We start from the raw sequence: 17396 nt of genomic DNA, 5'->3' as shown, positions 1-17396 counted from the left end.
AAAGTAATAATAAAACATAACTTTATCTTCAACTCCAAATATTTGAAATCAAAGGTGAAACGTCTACTTTGTAATGTGGTTTTATTTTCAGTTTAGAGAACAATTTTTCATAAAATTTAAAGTCAATTTTTTAAAAAAATTCTGATTCAATGGCTCATTATAAATTAAACAATTTCCCGCTTGTATTCCTTTTATCCATGCAATTAAGTAATATTAAATATCTTTTTTCGTATGTTAAATATTTGCTGCATTTTAATTTGTTTGTTCTATTTTTTTCTTAATTCATTTTTAAAAAGTTTTATTTTTCTTTTGACATTTTTTTTATTTCGACTTTCTACATGACATTTTAAATATTTATAAGATTAAATAATATTTGATATATTCTACCTATTTTTAGTTTAAAATCATAATATTTAAGAAAAAATCATTAATTTTTTAAACTTCGTGTCAAATTGAAGCAAAGATCGAAGAAGTATGCGATTGAAGTAGGAGAAACTACCTAATTATACAAACGTTCCTATCATATTTACTAATTCTCCGTACAGTTTGAAATAATTACATTTTATCTCACTATTTAATAATTTCATACCATATTTCAAGTCAGATACACCTAAATACATGTTTTTTTGCTACCAGATACAATGAAATAGGGAGAGAATCAAGCGAGGTTTGTCGTCTATGTATCCAGATACATGTGAATCACACTATATATATGTATCTGGAATATCATATACACAAGCATGATATAAGAGTGGTGAGTGATATGGAAGGAAGACGAGCTGAGCAAGATTTATCTATGTATCCCAATACATGCAAATCCACTTTGATACTATGTATTCGAAACAAATTGCACCTAGTTTTGACATGATCATATACTCTGAGATACATATATCTAAATGTATTTGAATGCACCAAATGTTTGGTGTGAAGGATAATACCAAATCTACCTGGGATTAAATTATAGTACCACTTAATTTGTTGTTTGGTTGGCAAGTCCGGGATAACTTATCTCGGGATTAATAATTAGTACTGAGATAAGTTATCCCTTCCCTTGGGTGGTATAGTAATCCCGGGATAAAATAAGTAAATGACAAAAATATCTCTTTAAAATCCTTTTTTATACATCACTTTTTATATTTATGAAGGACATTTTTGTAAACAAATAAATTGTTCTTAAAATCTATTATTTTGAATACAACAAACCAAACATTCAATAAAAAAAATCTTATCATAACTTATCCCATCATAACTAATTTAATCATAACTTGAATTCTAATCAAACGACTTCTATTGCAAACTAGCGTGTATCTAAATCATTAGCTCCTAAAGATAGGATTTATGTAAATTAGCCATTAAAGAATGCAAAAGCAATCTCGTGAAGCCCATGATAAGCTGACCGAATGACAGGCCTACTGTCGGCCCAAAGACCTGACATCTGAGGTTTGCATGTTAACATGGGCCCTTAGCCCAGTGGTCTGCAGGTGCCATAATTTTCTAATTTTAACGGTTAGATTCGTTGTTTTTTAAGGAAAAGAAAATACTTTACTATTCACCATTTTTATTGAAAAAAATTACTCTCTCTTAGTTTGTTCTGTTGTAAATCTATTTTATATATTATTATGAACGTATGTTTATTTTTTAAGAAAAAATAGAATTAGTTACTTTGAGAATAACATAATGTTTTTCTTATAAATAAAGAGGGTTTTATTTTTTTTCTTTTTATCTCTTAATTAAAAATAATACTCTATGTCTCTCCTTTCTACCTTTTCTCTATAATAATCACTATTTCATATGTTTGGAGGATGTTTGTGTTGAAGGCATAAAATTTAAAATTTTCTTTGTTTTTGTTTGTTGTTTTTTGACACTTGATTCACGTTATTTGTGTCTAAATTCAAAATTTAAATTATTTGAAATTGATTGATACAAATTACAATTATTGGGTTTGAAGAACTTGAAGAGAATTTGAATTTGAGTTTCATAGTTATTGGACATTTTGCTTAGTAATCTGAAATTTGAGTAAATTTTAAGAAGATTTGAAGAGTATTAAAAATTTAACATGTACAAGTTAGTTGAAAATTTGAGATGTATAAGGTAACAAACTTCTAATATTTTTGCTTGAAGTTGTAACAAATTATGTCATATTTTCTCCTTTCACTTTTACTTTATTTATTTTGAATTTTACCCACCTTTTAATTCATATTTAGTATTAGGTCTTGAAAAATATTTTGAGGAATAAATAATTAATGTTAAAAATAAAATATGAAAAAATAATTGTATTTTATTAGTATGTTAAAAGTGAAAAATAAAAATAAAAATAAAAATTTATTTCTAAAACGATGGACAAGTAAAAGTAAATAGAGGGAGTAGTCTATATTCATTCCTTCTCCATAATACATAATTGATTAGTTTTATAAAACCATCCAAGAGATAACAGTAAACAAACAACATAGTTCTGAAATGAAATAACTCAAAAACTAGCTGATCTTTATAGGCGTGACTTTGCAAGATCCATCGTTCCACTCTGCAATGACCACAAATAAATTTAGCATCCTCATAATATAACAACAACTAGGGGTGTACATAGATCGGTTCGATTTAGTTTTTCACTAAAAAATAATTAAATCAATTATGTCGATTTATTAACTTTATAAACCAAATCCAGCCTATATAAAAAAACAGTTTCCCTGATTTTGGTTTTAGTAGATTCTTTTGATTTTTTCAATTTTTCGATCTTCTTATAATTTTTACTCAAATGTGTGATAGGCTAGAACTTAAAACGATAAATGATTAAGAGTCTTCAAAAAGACTTAAAATTTCACATGAATATAAAATACTTTCTATATGTTAGATTTATAAGATTAAAGGTTGCAATCAAACTAAATACAAAATAAAATATTTTAAAAAAATGACAAGCCTAAATTTAAAATAATATATCTATATATTGAAAGCTATAAACTAATTTAAGATATATTAACAAATCAAGAGTGGTCGTTTTTTTGTTCCAACACCAAATCAACCAAATCAAATCACAAGTTGTTTTTTCTTTTTCAATTTAACTTGATTCATCGGTTCAATTTGACTTAACGATTTGACTTGTAACCCACTAATAACAACCATGTATAAAAAATTAACTTATGTAACAGTTACAATATATGTATTACTAATTTTTTTGGATGGCTTGATAATATAAAATATTGTGTGCAGAGTACTGTACTCCAATTTAGAAAAACAACATAATTAATTATACTCACCAGAGGAATCCCCCTAGCAGCTTTTTCAGCAAGGTAGTCACAAGGCTTGAAATTTTTTCCATAAATTGTTGCCCACTCATCCAATCTTGAACAAATGTATTTGGATCCAACAGTATCTGCCCAGTATATGATCCCTCCCCTGCCCAACAAGTTTCAAACCAGTATATATATATTTTTCTCATTATTCTAGTCATGATCATACTTTTTCGAGGATTGTCCAAACTTTATAAGGAGATCACCAATTTCACTTTTTTTTTTTCATTCTTTAACAATTTAATCTGAAAAACTACATACCTGTAAGGGGGAAAGCCTATGCCCATGACAGAAGCAATGTCAAGATCAGAAGCTTTGACAACAATGCCTTCAGCAAGTAATCTACATGCTTCATTAACTAAAGGGAAAAATATCATTTCGAGCATGTCCTTCTCCGAGAGCTTCGCCAACTGAGACAAGTACAAAAAGCAATTTACGAGTAATTAAGAGCGTAACAGAATAATACAACATGATTTCAATTACTAAGGATCAGTATGAGAAACCTTTGGATCAATGCTGACACCAGAAATTTCTCTTGCCTTCTCAATGTATCTCTTAATGTCTGGATCAGGCTTGGCTTTGCGTCTTTCATCGTATAAGTAGAAACCTTTTTGAGTTGTTTCACCTACAACAAGTGTGTCAATGTCCATTCAAAAGTGTCAATCATTTGCAATACCCCTAACACCTCAAAATAGAGAATAATTATACCTAATCTTTTATCTTGTTGCATTAGTGGAATAAGCATTGACTTGTAAATTCTCCCGGGCATACTCGATACAAATTGAGCTTCACTAGCCATTGCAACATTGAAACCAACAAGATCAAGTAACCTGCATGTAGGAAATCAAATAAATCCGATCATTGTTAGTTATGCGAACAAAATTCTACATTGAAAGTTGATAAAGAAAAGAATCTACAGATAATTAAGTACAAGCACATCATGTTTGAGTATATATGTCTTTGGACTGGTTTAGCCGAACAATCATTTCAACATAGGCACCGCACATCTATTTAACCAATGAAGTTGCTAGACACTTTACCTGAAAGGACCCATAGCCATTCCAAATTTAGTAAATGCGCTATCTATGCAGTATACGTCTGCTCCATGTTCGACAAGCAAAAGAGCAGCTTGGGTGAAAGGAAAGAGCATCCTATTGACAGCAAAACCAGTGCAGTTCCTTACTACTACTGGAGTTTTCTTTATCTTCTTTCCAACATCGAGTAAGTCTACAATTACTTGTGGAGATGTATTTTGGGTGTGAACAATTTCAAGAAGTGGCCTCACATGAGCAGGACTGCACCAGATTACAAGTATCAACAAACAGAACAAATGAGGAACATACAAAATTCTAACATGCATCACCTGAAAAAATGAGCTCCAATAATACGATCAGCATATTTGCTCTTCTCATCAACAATCAAATTCAAATCAATTGTAGAGGTATTACTAGCAAGTATACAATGTGGAGGGCAGTACTTCTCTAAATCCGTAAATATTTGCTTCTTTAAAGATAAGTCCTCTGTAACAGCCTAGTACAAATTATTAGCAAGACATTATAAGATAATCAATCAGTCAGCAAACTAGAATATCTATACGAGAATATAGCTGATACCTCAATAATCATGTCAATAGCTCTGAAGCTCTCATAATCAAGAGTACCAATGAGTAGGGAGAGAGCTTTTTCAAAATTCCCTTGACTCAATTTTCCCTTATTGACGCGGCTTTGCAAATTTGCTGGGTGATTAATGCATTAGTCATATTATCAAGAGTAAGTTAAAGTAATTGCGCAAAACAATATAATGATCACCTTACCTTTTATTCTGTCAATCCCAGCCTCTAGGACTTTATCATTAACTTCTTTCAGGATCACATGATAATTGTTAAGGAGAAATGCAGTTGCAATTCCAGAACCCATTAATCCACCTCCGAGAACTCCAACCCTTTTAACGTGTCGTGGCACTAACCCCAAATCAGTCACCCCTGGAACCTGTTAGTGTTAAGACAGAAAACCAACATCTTTATCACTGTTCTACGAAAACATGAAAATTTCTGCCTAACATAATTTAACTCAACTCACCCTCATGGTTCCACGTTGGGCAAAGAAAATGTGGACTAAGGCCTTGCAAGGGCCTGAACGTATAAGAACTTCGAATGTTTCATACTCCTGAAACAGAAGAGTGTATGATCATTATATTTGTGACAACGTATTTATTTCTTAGGAAGAAAAAGTAGAGGAAGAGATCCAGCATTGAACCTTAATAAGTCCAGCACGTGGACCGGACACTATACCCTCTTCAACAACATCAACGAATGCTAAGGGATGATGGAGATTTGGAGCTATTCTAAGGGCTTGAGCTCTTGCAAACTTTAGTATTTCCTTTGCCTCACCAAGAGACTCCATCTTGTCAGTTCTGTAAAGACTGGCAATATTCCAAGGTCTTTTATGCTCCCAAATATCAAGTGACCATTTACAAGCAGTATCCAATAATTGGCTCGATGAAACTATAGCATCAACAAGGCCAAGGTCAAGAGCTTCCTCCCCTTTAACAAGTTTTGCTGTCTACATAGACAATGTGAGTGGAAAAAGGGTGTAAGAGACTAAATTTCCATGATGTGATCGCTGTCTACGCTGAAATATAAAGGTGATTTGCATCTTACTAGCATCATTTCTAGGGATTTAGCAAGTCCCACAAGACGTGGAAGCCTCTGAGTTCCTGAAATATAACATTACAAGTTCACCACAAAATCAGATTAATTAAAAAAAAGAGTTTTAACTTCTTTACACTGTACATGCTCGTTCGTTATTAACTTAATAACATATGCATTAGCTTATCCTTGTACATATGAGCAATTTGCAGCTCCATTATCAGATAGTGCATTGAGAATCCGAACACAATCAGGACATGGAAGAGCAGAAATTAGACTCTATGCTTCAACAAACTGCCTTTTTCTTGTTAATTGAAACCATGAGTTCAATTGTTTCAGATATGATATCATATTTAATAAAAATAGCAGCTTTTAGATGTGATCTATGTCTATAATTCGACAGACAAGATGATTTTAGCTCTTCAGGGAGAACTTTATTTTCTGAAGGCCTTTTGTTTTCGATACATGCTACAGAGGACTAGTGTCCTGATTAAGAAGTTAAACATTAAACAAAAAGCTTGCATACCTCCAAATCCAGGAATTATACCAAGGTGAAGTTCTGGCAATCCAAGTTTCGCATTTGGAGTGGAAATTCGAGCATGACAACACTAATGATTGAAGCAACATAAACAATTAGCAAAATGCATTCATGTCAACAACAAAGAAATTAGGATAGTAGTTTAACATGTACCTACCATTGCAATTTCAAGTCCTCCACCCAAAGCATGACCATCAATAGCCGCTACTAAAGGTTTTTTCGAAACTAACATCATTAAATCAACATTTCAATTAGCTGCATTCAACTTTGCGCGTAGTTTAGTGTAGAAGGATCTCTGAGTTGGAATAAAAATAGCCTACAAGTACATAGGGGCGGATCTAGGGGGACAGGAGGGTGTTCACCCCTAAACAACATGCAAAAGGTTAGCTCAGTGGTCCAATACATTCAAAATGCATACCTCAAACTACATTCGATATCGAGTTTAATTTCTAGGGAAAAGATAAAAATGTAAAGGCATACCTTCCACAGTGTCAGTGAGTATATCCAGAGATATATAACCAGGGTTTGGTTGTGCCACTGTGACATATAATATAATTGGCAGACATAATTAACTAAATTAGCTAAGGAAAATATGCAGCAATATCAGTAGATGCTAAAAATGTTTACCTTTTTCTTGTTGTAAGTCAACAAAGGAAGAGATATTAAAACCACCAGAGAACTTGCCATGACAACCTATCAAGATCAGATATTATATAAATATGTTGGAAATAAATATTGTGATTTCATCAAATTTAATTACCTGTCACAACAATTGCCTTCACATCATCTCTCCTAAAAGCTTCCTCAAATGCATCTTTCAAGCTGTACAAAACTAATTAAAAGAATGGTTTCAAAGTCTTGCAATAATATTTGAAGACTGTTTATCAAACTTGTCCAAGAAATATGAAATTTAAGTTTAAAAGACAGTTTTCACTTTTCACTAACAAAACTTCAAATGTACTGATAACTGTTTTCATGTCCAACACAATTTTAACTTGCAGACCAGACCCTTTTCCAACTTGACTTCAAATACCACTTTTTTCCAAACGCCTAAAAACCATTATGAGAAAGTTCATATTTTTGAAGAGTAACATCATCGCGAGTTGGATCAATTTTGGGCGGGTCATAATAATGGGTCAAAACTCAATCCAATTTAAATTTGTTTGGATCAAAACGGGTTAGCTAATAGATTATATAACAGAACAACACTCAATTTAATTAAGCTTAATTGTTTTATTTGTTCTTTTAAACTATTTTAGTACCTAATAAAATTATTTTTTTCTTTTATTATGGCTATAGCCTATATATATAGGGGTAACCATGGTATGGTATGATATGGTATTTGAAAGTTTCGATATTCAGTTTTAAAACATTATACTATTACCATAACAATTTAATTCGGTAAGATTCGATATATTGAAGTTTGATCATTTCGGTATTTTACGGTATGATAAATTGGTAACCATGATTTGTTCAACTTCGACCAATATATACTCGTACAATAGAGTTTTATGACTTTAACAATTAAAAAATGTCACAATTGTATCATATATACTAACATATTACACATGTAAAAATATATATGCAAAATAAAGTACAAACAATTCCTTTTGTTAATCGCTTACAATTCAAATACATTCAAAGTTTTAACTTCTGAACATTTAGTTTATAACTAGGTTGCATATTTTTTAGTATTTTAATAATATATATGTTATTTATGTAACTATATACTTCGGTATGGTATTCGGTATTTCGGTATGTTATATCTAAATACCAAATACCGTATTGAATATATAAAAAAAAATGTATATCATATACCACACCAAATACATAATATCAAAGTCACGGTACTAAAATTTTTGGTATAGTATGATATTTTTGGTATATACCATATCATGCTCACCACTACCTATATATAACATACCAAATTGAAAAAAAAAATTAAAATATTGGATAAGATTTCTCATGAGCCAATTTGAATTACATATTCACACAATTTTTAATGATTTGGGTTGAAATGAGTTGAGTGAATGAATGGACGGGTCAATAACCGCCCAAACTCAAATAGATTGGGTTTGATTTTGCCACCCCTATTAAAAGGTTAATAAATTATGAGAATTTATCTAACAAAATTATTGCACTTGATTTTTATCCATAAAATCACTCAACTAAATATTTTTATCTTTAAAAATTACTTAACTAAATTTCATGATTAAAATCTATCTATATATAAAAGGAGAGGAAAAAAACGACACGTGTCAGCACCACAATTATTCTTGAATTTTATTATTTTTAGTTATTTCAAATAATAAATTCAAATTCAATAACTTAATTGTCTTTAGTTAATTTAAATAATAAATTCCATTTTAATAAAATAAAAATTTTAACGGTTACCATTAAAAAATAAACAATTTAAACGGTTACCATTACAAAAAAATGAAAAAAACTTATTGTCAAAAAAAGATAAATTAAACGGTGGATTGGTTGAAATGGGGTAGTTTTTTTTTTCCTTCCTTTGTAATTTTTAAAAAAAATTCTAATATGTCTTATTATTATTAAAAGAAAGAAAATACTTCCAATTCAAAAAAAAAAAAAGGATATCACGTCCTTTAAAAAAAGAAATCTCAAAATTAGCCACAAAAATATCTAAATAATTAATTTCAAATTTAAATTTCAAATAATAACTAACCTTATCCCTAAAAAGAATCTCAACTTCCTAACCCACATCTTTGAAGAAAATTATTAATCTTAATAACATCATTCACATCTTTTTAAATCAAACTCTTCATAAACGAATCCAAACATTTGTAAAACAAATATTACATTCAAACAAAAAACAAATTACATTCACGTGAGATCAGAAAAGAAAATGAGGAAAAGTATAGTAGTGTATTGTGTGTATATATGTCATTTTTCTTAATTGTTTGATTTGAAATTATGTTGTTATAATTTACGGAGAAGGACCACCATGCTCTCCAATGCAACAAAGAAGAAGAAGAAATCAACGATAGATAAATGGAGGAATTCTTAAGAATTTCATATCAATGGATCATGTATGTCAATTACTAAACAAATTTGATTGGCATTCCTTACTTATGTTATTTTCATATTCTTTTAACGATTTCAATAAGTGTTTCATTTTGTAAGAATAAAATCAATATATATGAAAATGATGATGAATACATATCATCATAATTATCATATTCTTCGTTCACAAATTACATTTTTTTTAATTTATATGCAAAGTAGTATTCCTTAGCGTGATCATTTTGATTATTAGTATGATCATTTGACAATTGATTATTCTTTAGTTAAATCATTTTGGGTATTATTACGATTATTTAACATTTAATTTACTTGCACAATATCCTCCTCTCTTTTAAATAACTATACATACACATACACATATAGTAAGGTGCATTTATGATTTTGTTTAATTTAAAAAATAATTAAATTATCTAATTTTGAAAATAATTTTTTAAAAAGTATAACTAAAAAAACAGAAATGTGATCTAACTATTAAAAAAAAATGAAAATGATTTGTTACATTTTTTTCGTAAAAATGTAACAAAAATAAATAAGAAAAAGGTAGGAACATTTTAATTCAATTCTTAAGGATAATTCAATTCTTACTCATAAAATCTTTGATCATAAAGAAAGTCACAATATCTAAAAATCTCATATTATTAGTATAATAATTTTAATTTGTTAGTTGGATTTTTCCTTATTATCATATTATTCAGATTTTTTTGGTTAAAAGTATGCATTATTTTTATTTTTTGTAGTGCTTGAATTTTGGATGTTAAAGGCAATGATAGCAATGACAATAAATTAGATTTAAAAATGTCATAACAGAAAATTAAATAAAAAGGTAAAACAATTAATTAACAAAAAAAAAAAAAAGAAGAAGAAAACATTAATAATAAAAGAATAGTTAAAGATAATTTAAATAGTAAATTCCATTTTAAAACAAAATAACAAGTTAACGGTTACCATTAAAAAAAATGAAACAACTTATTGTAAAAAAAAAGAAGATAAATTAAACGGTGGATTAGTTGTAATGGGGTAGTTTTTTTTTTAAAAAAAAATAGGCGGAATGGTCTTGTGGACCCTTGTACTTGTATGTGTTTGTATTGTGAACCCTTCTATTTACTCATTTGTCATCTGAACCCCTGAACTCATCAAAACGCAATATTTTAAACACATTTTTTGACTTGGCATCCTATGTGGCAATTACTACTAAAGAGCGTGTGACACACACATATTAGGAGCGTGAGACCCTTGGAAAAGGGTCTGACAGTCACTGCTTTGTAAAGCCATCATCTTCCTATTTGCATCTAACACCATTGTTGGACAAAATTTGAGGTTTTCTTGGCCTCTTTTCCGATCTTTTTCCCAAAAATTTCTTCTCTATCGTTTCTTGTTATTATACGGCTCTCTTTTTCTATGAAAAACACCATGGAAGGCATAACACTACTACCTAAATATCTTACACTAACATTAGGCACAAAAATGCAAAATCCCCAAAGAATTTCAACAAAGTCAATGTAATTGATTAAAACCCCAAAACCAAACAAAGACACAAATAGAGATCAAATCCAAACTAAACAACAAATAAATTCGAAAATAAATTGGAAAACCTACCTAGATAAGTTGAAAATCAAACAAAAAAACTCAAATAATTTTTGACATTGACCCCTTGTTTCAGTTCCAAACCAAACCCAAACGTATTGCCTTCTTCTCGTCCTCCTCACCTTCACCGACCAAACTACCTTCGTTCTCATCATTTCCGACAAGCTTCAACCAACAACTATAAATGAGAACCAACAACAACAACAACAACAACAAAAATCCCAAACTAACTCCGCCAATAAGTTGCGACTTTCACAACGCCGCCAGTTGTGAACAACTAGAAACAATCAAACCACTCAATAGACCCCCACTTTTCCTTAGCACCATCGGTCACCACCAAAACCCTAATTCAACATAACCCAAAATCAAATTCGAACTCCATCGAGATTGTGAACAACCAAAAATCGTGCCAACATTTTTTACTTCAATGGAAAGAGTAGAAGAGGTTGGAAAAAGGAAAAGGGTAAGGAAGATAAGAAAAAGTTGAAATGAGATTGTGGGGATGGAGATGCAGATGGCAATGGCAAAGAGAAATAAAAATTGGAAAGAGAAAGTGTAGGTATATTAATCAAATATAATAAAAGGAAAAATGACATGGAGTGACCATATATACATGTGTCATTTTATAATCATACGTGTCATTTTATAATTATTTTTAAAATTACGTGGCAGGCGTTTGTGATACACACACAGTTGAGTGGTAAAAAACGTGTTTAAAATATTGCGTTTTGATGAGTTCAGGGGTTCAGATGACAAAGGAACAAGTAGAAGGGTTCACAATACAAACACATACAAGTACAAGGGTCCACCAGACCATTCCGCCAAAAAAATAAGCTTGGACCATTGGTCCCATTTTATTGAAAAAGAACGTCAGATGGACTCAAAAGGAGACCATGAAACAGAGAAAACAAACATCTATCTATATATAATTCTATCTATATATAATAGGAAAAGAAAAAAACGCCACATGTCAGCGTCACAATTTTTTAGAATTTTAAATAATAAATAATTAAATATTATATAACTGTTTAAAATATTTAAATACACACTTTTAAATAAAAATAGACACATGTCAGTAACTTATCCAAATAGTGACAAAGGTCAGCATTTTAAAAACAAATTTAATTAGTAAAAAAAACTGATTTTAAAAAAATATGCAGCAGTTACAAATTAGTTAATTTTTTTAAAAATATACGTATTTTATTTAATATGATCTTTTTAAATATAGTTACCACAATTAATATAACGCTTTTTAATTTTTCATTTTTAAAAGATAACTAATGCACATCTAACTAAAGTTTATGCTATTTTTGACTCTTATTTTTATCATAATTAAAATACCTATATTTATTGATTGACATCTATTTAATTATTTTAAAAAATAATAAAGAAGCCAATGAAAATAGTATTACTCCACTACATACTATTTTTTCATTCAAAATCAAAATATTTAGAGTAAATGAATTCAAATGAAAATAAAAAATACAATAAACTTAAAGATAATATAAATATAAAGTATATACTTATTAATATAAATTTCAAGATAATATGCATTATTTAAAATAGAAAGAAAAAAACCTGTCAATTAGAAAAAAGAAGATAAAACTTACGTCCTTAAAAAGGGTCAAAATAGCACACGTAACTAAAGTTTATGTTATTTTGGACTCTTATTTTTATCATAATTAAAATATCTATCTTTATTGATTGACATCTATTTAATTATTTTCAAAAATAATAAAGAAGCCAATGAAAATATAAACAAAAACTACACATTAATATGACTCCATTACATACTACTTTCTCATTCAAAATCAAAATATTTAGAGTAAATGTATTCAAATGAAAAATGAAAAATACAATAAACTTAAATATAACATAAATGTAAAGTATATACTTACTAATAAAAATATTTCAAGATAATATGCATTATTTAAAATAGAAAAAAAAACTGCCAATTAAAAAAAAAGGATAAAACTTACGTCCTTAAAAAAAGGTTAAAATCAGCCATGATCAACTACCTAAATTTAAAATTTAAAATTTAAATTTTTTTTAAAAAACTAACCTTATCCTTAAAAATCATCTAAACCTTATAAGGCACGTCTTTAAAAAAAAAAATACTACTCCTAACTTCATCATTTCTATTCTTAAAATCAACTATTCAAAATACGATTTCAAACATGTTTTAAGAAAAAATAACATCCAAACAAAAATAAGATTCAAACAAAAATATGATTGCACTCACTAAGATTGTAAAAGAAGAATTACTATCTGAATTGTTTGTGCTGCAATTATTTTTTACGATTGAAGGGATCACCTCTCCAATGCAAGGAGGAAGAAAAAGAAACTGGTGATAGAGAAATAGAGAACTTCAGAAGAATTTCATGTTAGTGAATCAAGTACATCATCTTTTAATATTTTAAGTGCATGAATTACTAATGTGATAATTGTATTGTTCATATGCTATTTTTAAAAAATAATCTAGCCATTTTCTATTCATCTTTAAAACAAATATTGAAATGATCCCTTTTATATGATTTATTAGTTCTTTTGGTATTTAAATTTAGGTTGAAGTTCCTAACTTATTTTGTTTTTGTATTAATAGTTTTGATGATTGCAATAACTATTTCGTTTTGTAAGTATAAAACAAATATGAATAGTGACGAAGATGGTGAAAAACTTGAGAAGATTCAGAAATGGAGATGTCGACATACCTTAGGTAATTATTTTCATTATATTTTTATTGTAACTTTAATTGTTTTTTTGGGAATAAATCTTATGATGTGTAACTTTATCATTTTTCATCCTTGATTATTTGGACAAGCACTATGATAGTGGTCAAAAGGCCAAAGTGTGAAGCAACAAAATCGACATGAAATTTGTTATTGAAGTCAATATTCTAATACAAGAATCTGGTAAGTTTATGTAGTTACCATTCTAATATATATATTTGTGCACATCTAATTTAATATTATTTTCTCATCATGGACAACATTCTTCCATTCAAATTTACTTATAAATAAAATAATGTTATAATTATATCCCCTTTAAAACGGATCATTAAGTAGCAATATAGTTAGAATTGCACTTTGCATCAAATTTATACGGAGAGTAAATTCTATATTTAAAACAATTGAAACTAACAAACATATAAAAAGATAACTACCTACACGTCACATTTTTTTTAAAAAAAAATCACACAAATTAAAATTTGACTTTTTCTCAAAATTGCTAAAATATTTTGTTAAAATGTTCTGATATAATATATTATATATCCTAATTGTTTATTGCAATATACAATTTAAAAATATATTAGACAAATTTGACAAATAATAATAATTATAATAAGTAGTGAAAAATGTAATCAAGAAAAGGAAATATTTTTTAAAATTATTCAGATCTAATCTCCTATCTATTTAATCATTTTTAAAATGATTAAGAAGCAAATGAAAAATACACAAAAAAAAATCAACAAAAACTTTACATTAATATGACTCCACTACGTACTACTTTCTCATTCAAAATCAAAACATTTAAAATATTATTAAAATTAATTTAAATTATAAAAATAAAACTACAAACACTATAATTTTTTGAAAAAGTACTGCGAATCTAATTTTTATTATTACTTTAATTTTTTTTTACCATTTTTTAAAATTCAAAATTTGAAAATAGTTAACTACATTATACTCTTCTTTAAAAAATGCTCTCAAATCTTAATTGATTATTGCAATATACAATTTAAAAATATGTTAGCCAAATTTGACTATATAAATAATAAGCATTGAAAAATGTAGAATATTAACTTTTACATTTGGTTTGAAAAATAAACACTTCTCTAAAAAAAAGAGAAAAAATAAAATAAAATGAAATATAAATCAACTAAAACTAAATTAATTTTAGAATATTAACTTATGAAAGTATTATTCAACTGTATAATTATATTGTATTAAACTATCGCGTATATATATATATATATATATATATATATATATATATATATATATAATTTTGTTAAATATCACATAATGGATATGTGACTTGAAGAAAAATTAAAAGACAAAATATAAAATTGTGAATAACATGCCTACATTTTGATATTCAAGTGATTAAAACGTTTTTTGTATGCTTAGTATTTTGATAGGACTTTTCTTAGTTATATTTTATTTAATTCTAACTATTAAATTTTCTTATATCTTTATTGTTTTAATTAACAATAGGATAATATGGATAGAGTGATAGTATCTATCATTTTAAATAAATTAAATAATGATAAAATATTATTATTTTCAAATTTAGATAATGAACTAAGCTTATATATTGATTTATTTACATAAATATTCTATTATAACACATCAAGATAATTAATGTTAACATTCTCAAATAAATTTTCAATATTATCTTTTAATAAGTTAATATTTTAAATTGTCAATAAATTAATATTTATGATTACATTTATCAATTAACCGCGCAACGCGCGGGCACGTATACTAGTAAATTTAATATGAGAAAATTAATTACTGTATTTTTATGCCATATACATATGGACCCCACAATTAAACAAAAAATTTAAAAATCATTACGCTTCTCCTTTTTTTATTTCTCCAAGAATTCTTACGGAAAAAAAAAAAAAAGGCTCTTTAGGAAGATTTTTAAATATTTTTCATGCCGAAATTCAATTGATTCCTGTTTTTGGTGTCATTAGAATGTCATTTTCTTGAAAGAGTTAATAATATTTTCCGACTTTCAATCAAATAATTCTCTTTACATTGAGGAACTATTTAAACTAAGGTTGGATTTAAGCTTAAACGCATTAAATTAGGAGGCGTGACTTTATTAAAGAATAATTCGGTTTACAAATTTTTTTATGTTAGCAATGTTCATAGAAAAGTTGCACTCCAAAGTGTGTGATGACATAAATATTCTTTCATTAATACAAGTGTCAGTAATTGGTTCCATCCCCCCCCCCCCCCCCAAGACAACTATAGCCTATTATTTGACACTTTCTTCTATTTGAAAAAATAAATTGTAAATATTTAATCTTCTAACGATACATAATTAGTTACACTTACCATTACTGTATTATGAATGATAATAAAAAAGCATAACAAAAACATTATATTATAGTAATACAAAACTTAGTACTGACTTTGTAGTATTACAACAATGATTAGACTTGAACATAGCACTTCAAAGGCCATGTACTTGAAATCTAGATCAATACATTTGGTTGGTAAAGAATCATGCCACTAAGAAGGAGAAGAAGCATTTTTTAATTAAATTTGATTATTCATAGGGTTCATAATTACATGACATATAAAATAATTATTTGTCATGTCAAATTCTTTTCAATAATAAATTAAGAAGAAGAAGCATAATGATTTTTTAAAAAAAAATTGTTTATGAAGTTCATGTTTATATGACATATAAAATAATTTATTTGTCAAAACAAATTTATTTTAATGATAAATTATGAAGGAGAAGAAAGAATCATAATTTTTTAAATTTTGTTCACCTATGGGCCAGGTCCATGTTTACATGGCATATAAAATAATTTATTTTATCATGTAAATTTACTTTAATGATAAATGTATCAAGTAGTTGTTGAAGATAAAATCTTAAATCTTTAAATCTTAGAGAGGATAGATTGTAATTAATTATCATACCATCTAAGGAAAGAGAATTAACAGGAGGGTTAATAATGGTGATGACAGCAACTCCATCAGCTCCAACATCAATAATAGCTCTACCGTTTGACTTCATTTTGCTATCAACGGTGTTAAGAGTGCTTTAAGAAAAAGTTAGTAAAACATTATATAAGTAGTTGAGAGAAACAAATTAACCTAACAAACAGTCAATCATAAGGAACATCACGTGCAATTCATGTTTAAAAAAATTGTTATGTTTGTTATGACATCCTCAATCTTTAGTTGCTTAATTTCCTCTCACTTTCCCGTTTTCAATACAAAATTTTGCCTTACTAATACGCTAATTGGGGATCATTTTGTTCGCATGATGCTAGTTAGGGGCGGATGAACCGCCTTAATCGAAAAATTATAATTGTATACCTAGGAACAAATTTGTATTTTATGTATTTAATGTTGAACCCCCTCAACACAAGGGACTTGCTTCAGTGGTTATAGGAACTCAAAAACTATTAGGTGCGCGAGTTTGAATCTGACTAGAAATATTTTTCAATGTTTTAACTTGAAATATGATACGACACTATTTAGCATGTTATGTTTTTTTCTTTTTTGAACCCCTTCAATAGTAATTTTGGCTTCGTCACGGGTCATTG

The 17396-nt window shown here is 28.0% G+C and overlaps 1 protein-coding gene across 1 annotated transcript; it reads right to left on the bottom strand.

The window, feature by feature from the left end:
- Window positions 1-3143: 3143 nt before the first annotated feature.
- On the bottom strand, window positions 3144-16867 carry LOC125812323 (peroxisomal fatty acid beta-oxidation multifunctional protein MFP2-like). The gene is made up of 17 exons (XM_049491837.1): window positions 16765-16867; window positions 7230-7301; window positions 7097-7162; window positions 6950-7006; window positions 6627-6694; window positions 6458-6539; window positions 5944-5999; window positions 5540-5845; window positions 5363-5449; window positions 5098-5272; window positions 4898-5019; window positions 4648-4814; window positions 4325-4579; window positions 3993-4114; window positions 3788-3909; window positions 3546-3694; window positions 3144-3390 (listed from the first exon to the last, which is right to left on the bottom strand). The coding sequence occupies exons 1-17, from the start codon at window positions 16859-16861 to the stop codon at window positions 3144-3146; spliced, it is 2250 nt and encodes a 749-aa protein (XP_049347794.1). The 5' UTR covers window positions 16862-16867.
- Between the last annotated feature and the right edge of the window lie 529 nt (window positions 16868-17396).

Source organism: Solanum verrucosum, unplaced genomic scaffold, assembly GCF_900185275.1.
Source record: "Solanum verrucosum unplaced genomic scaffold, falcon-dt-bn FXZP01000115.1, whole genome shotgun sequence".
In the NCBI taxonomy this organism is placed as follows: Eukaryota; Viridiplantae; Streptophyta; class Magnoliopsida; order Solanales; family Solanaceae; genus Solanum; species Solanum verrucosum.
Note: the sequence above shows the minus strand (reverse complement) of the source record. Positions and strands in the feature narration are given on the sequence as shown.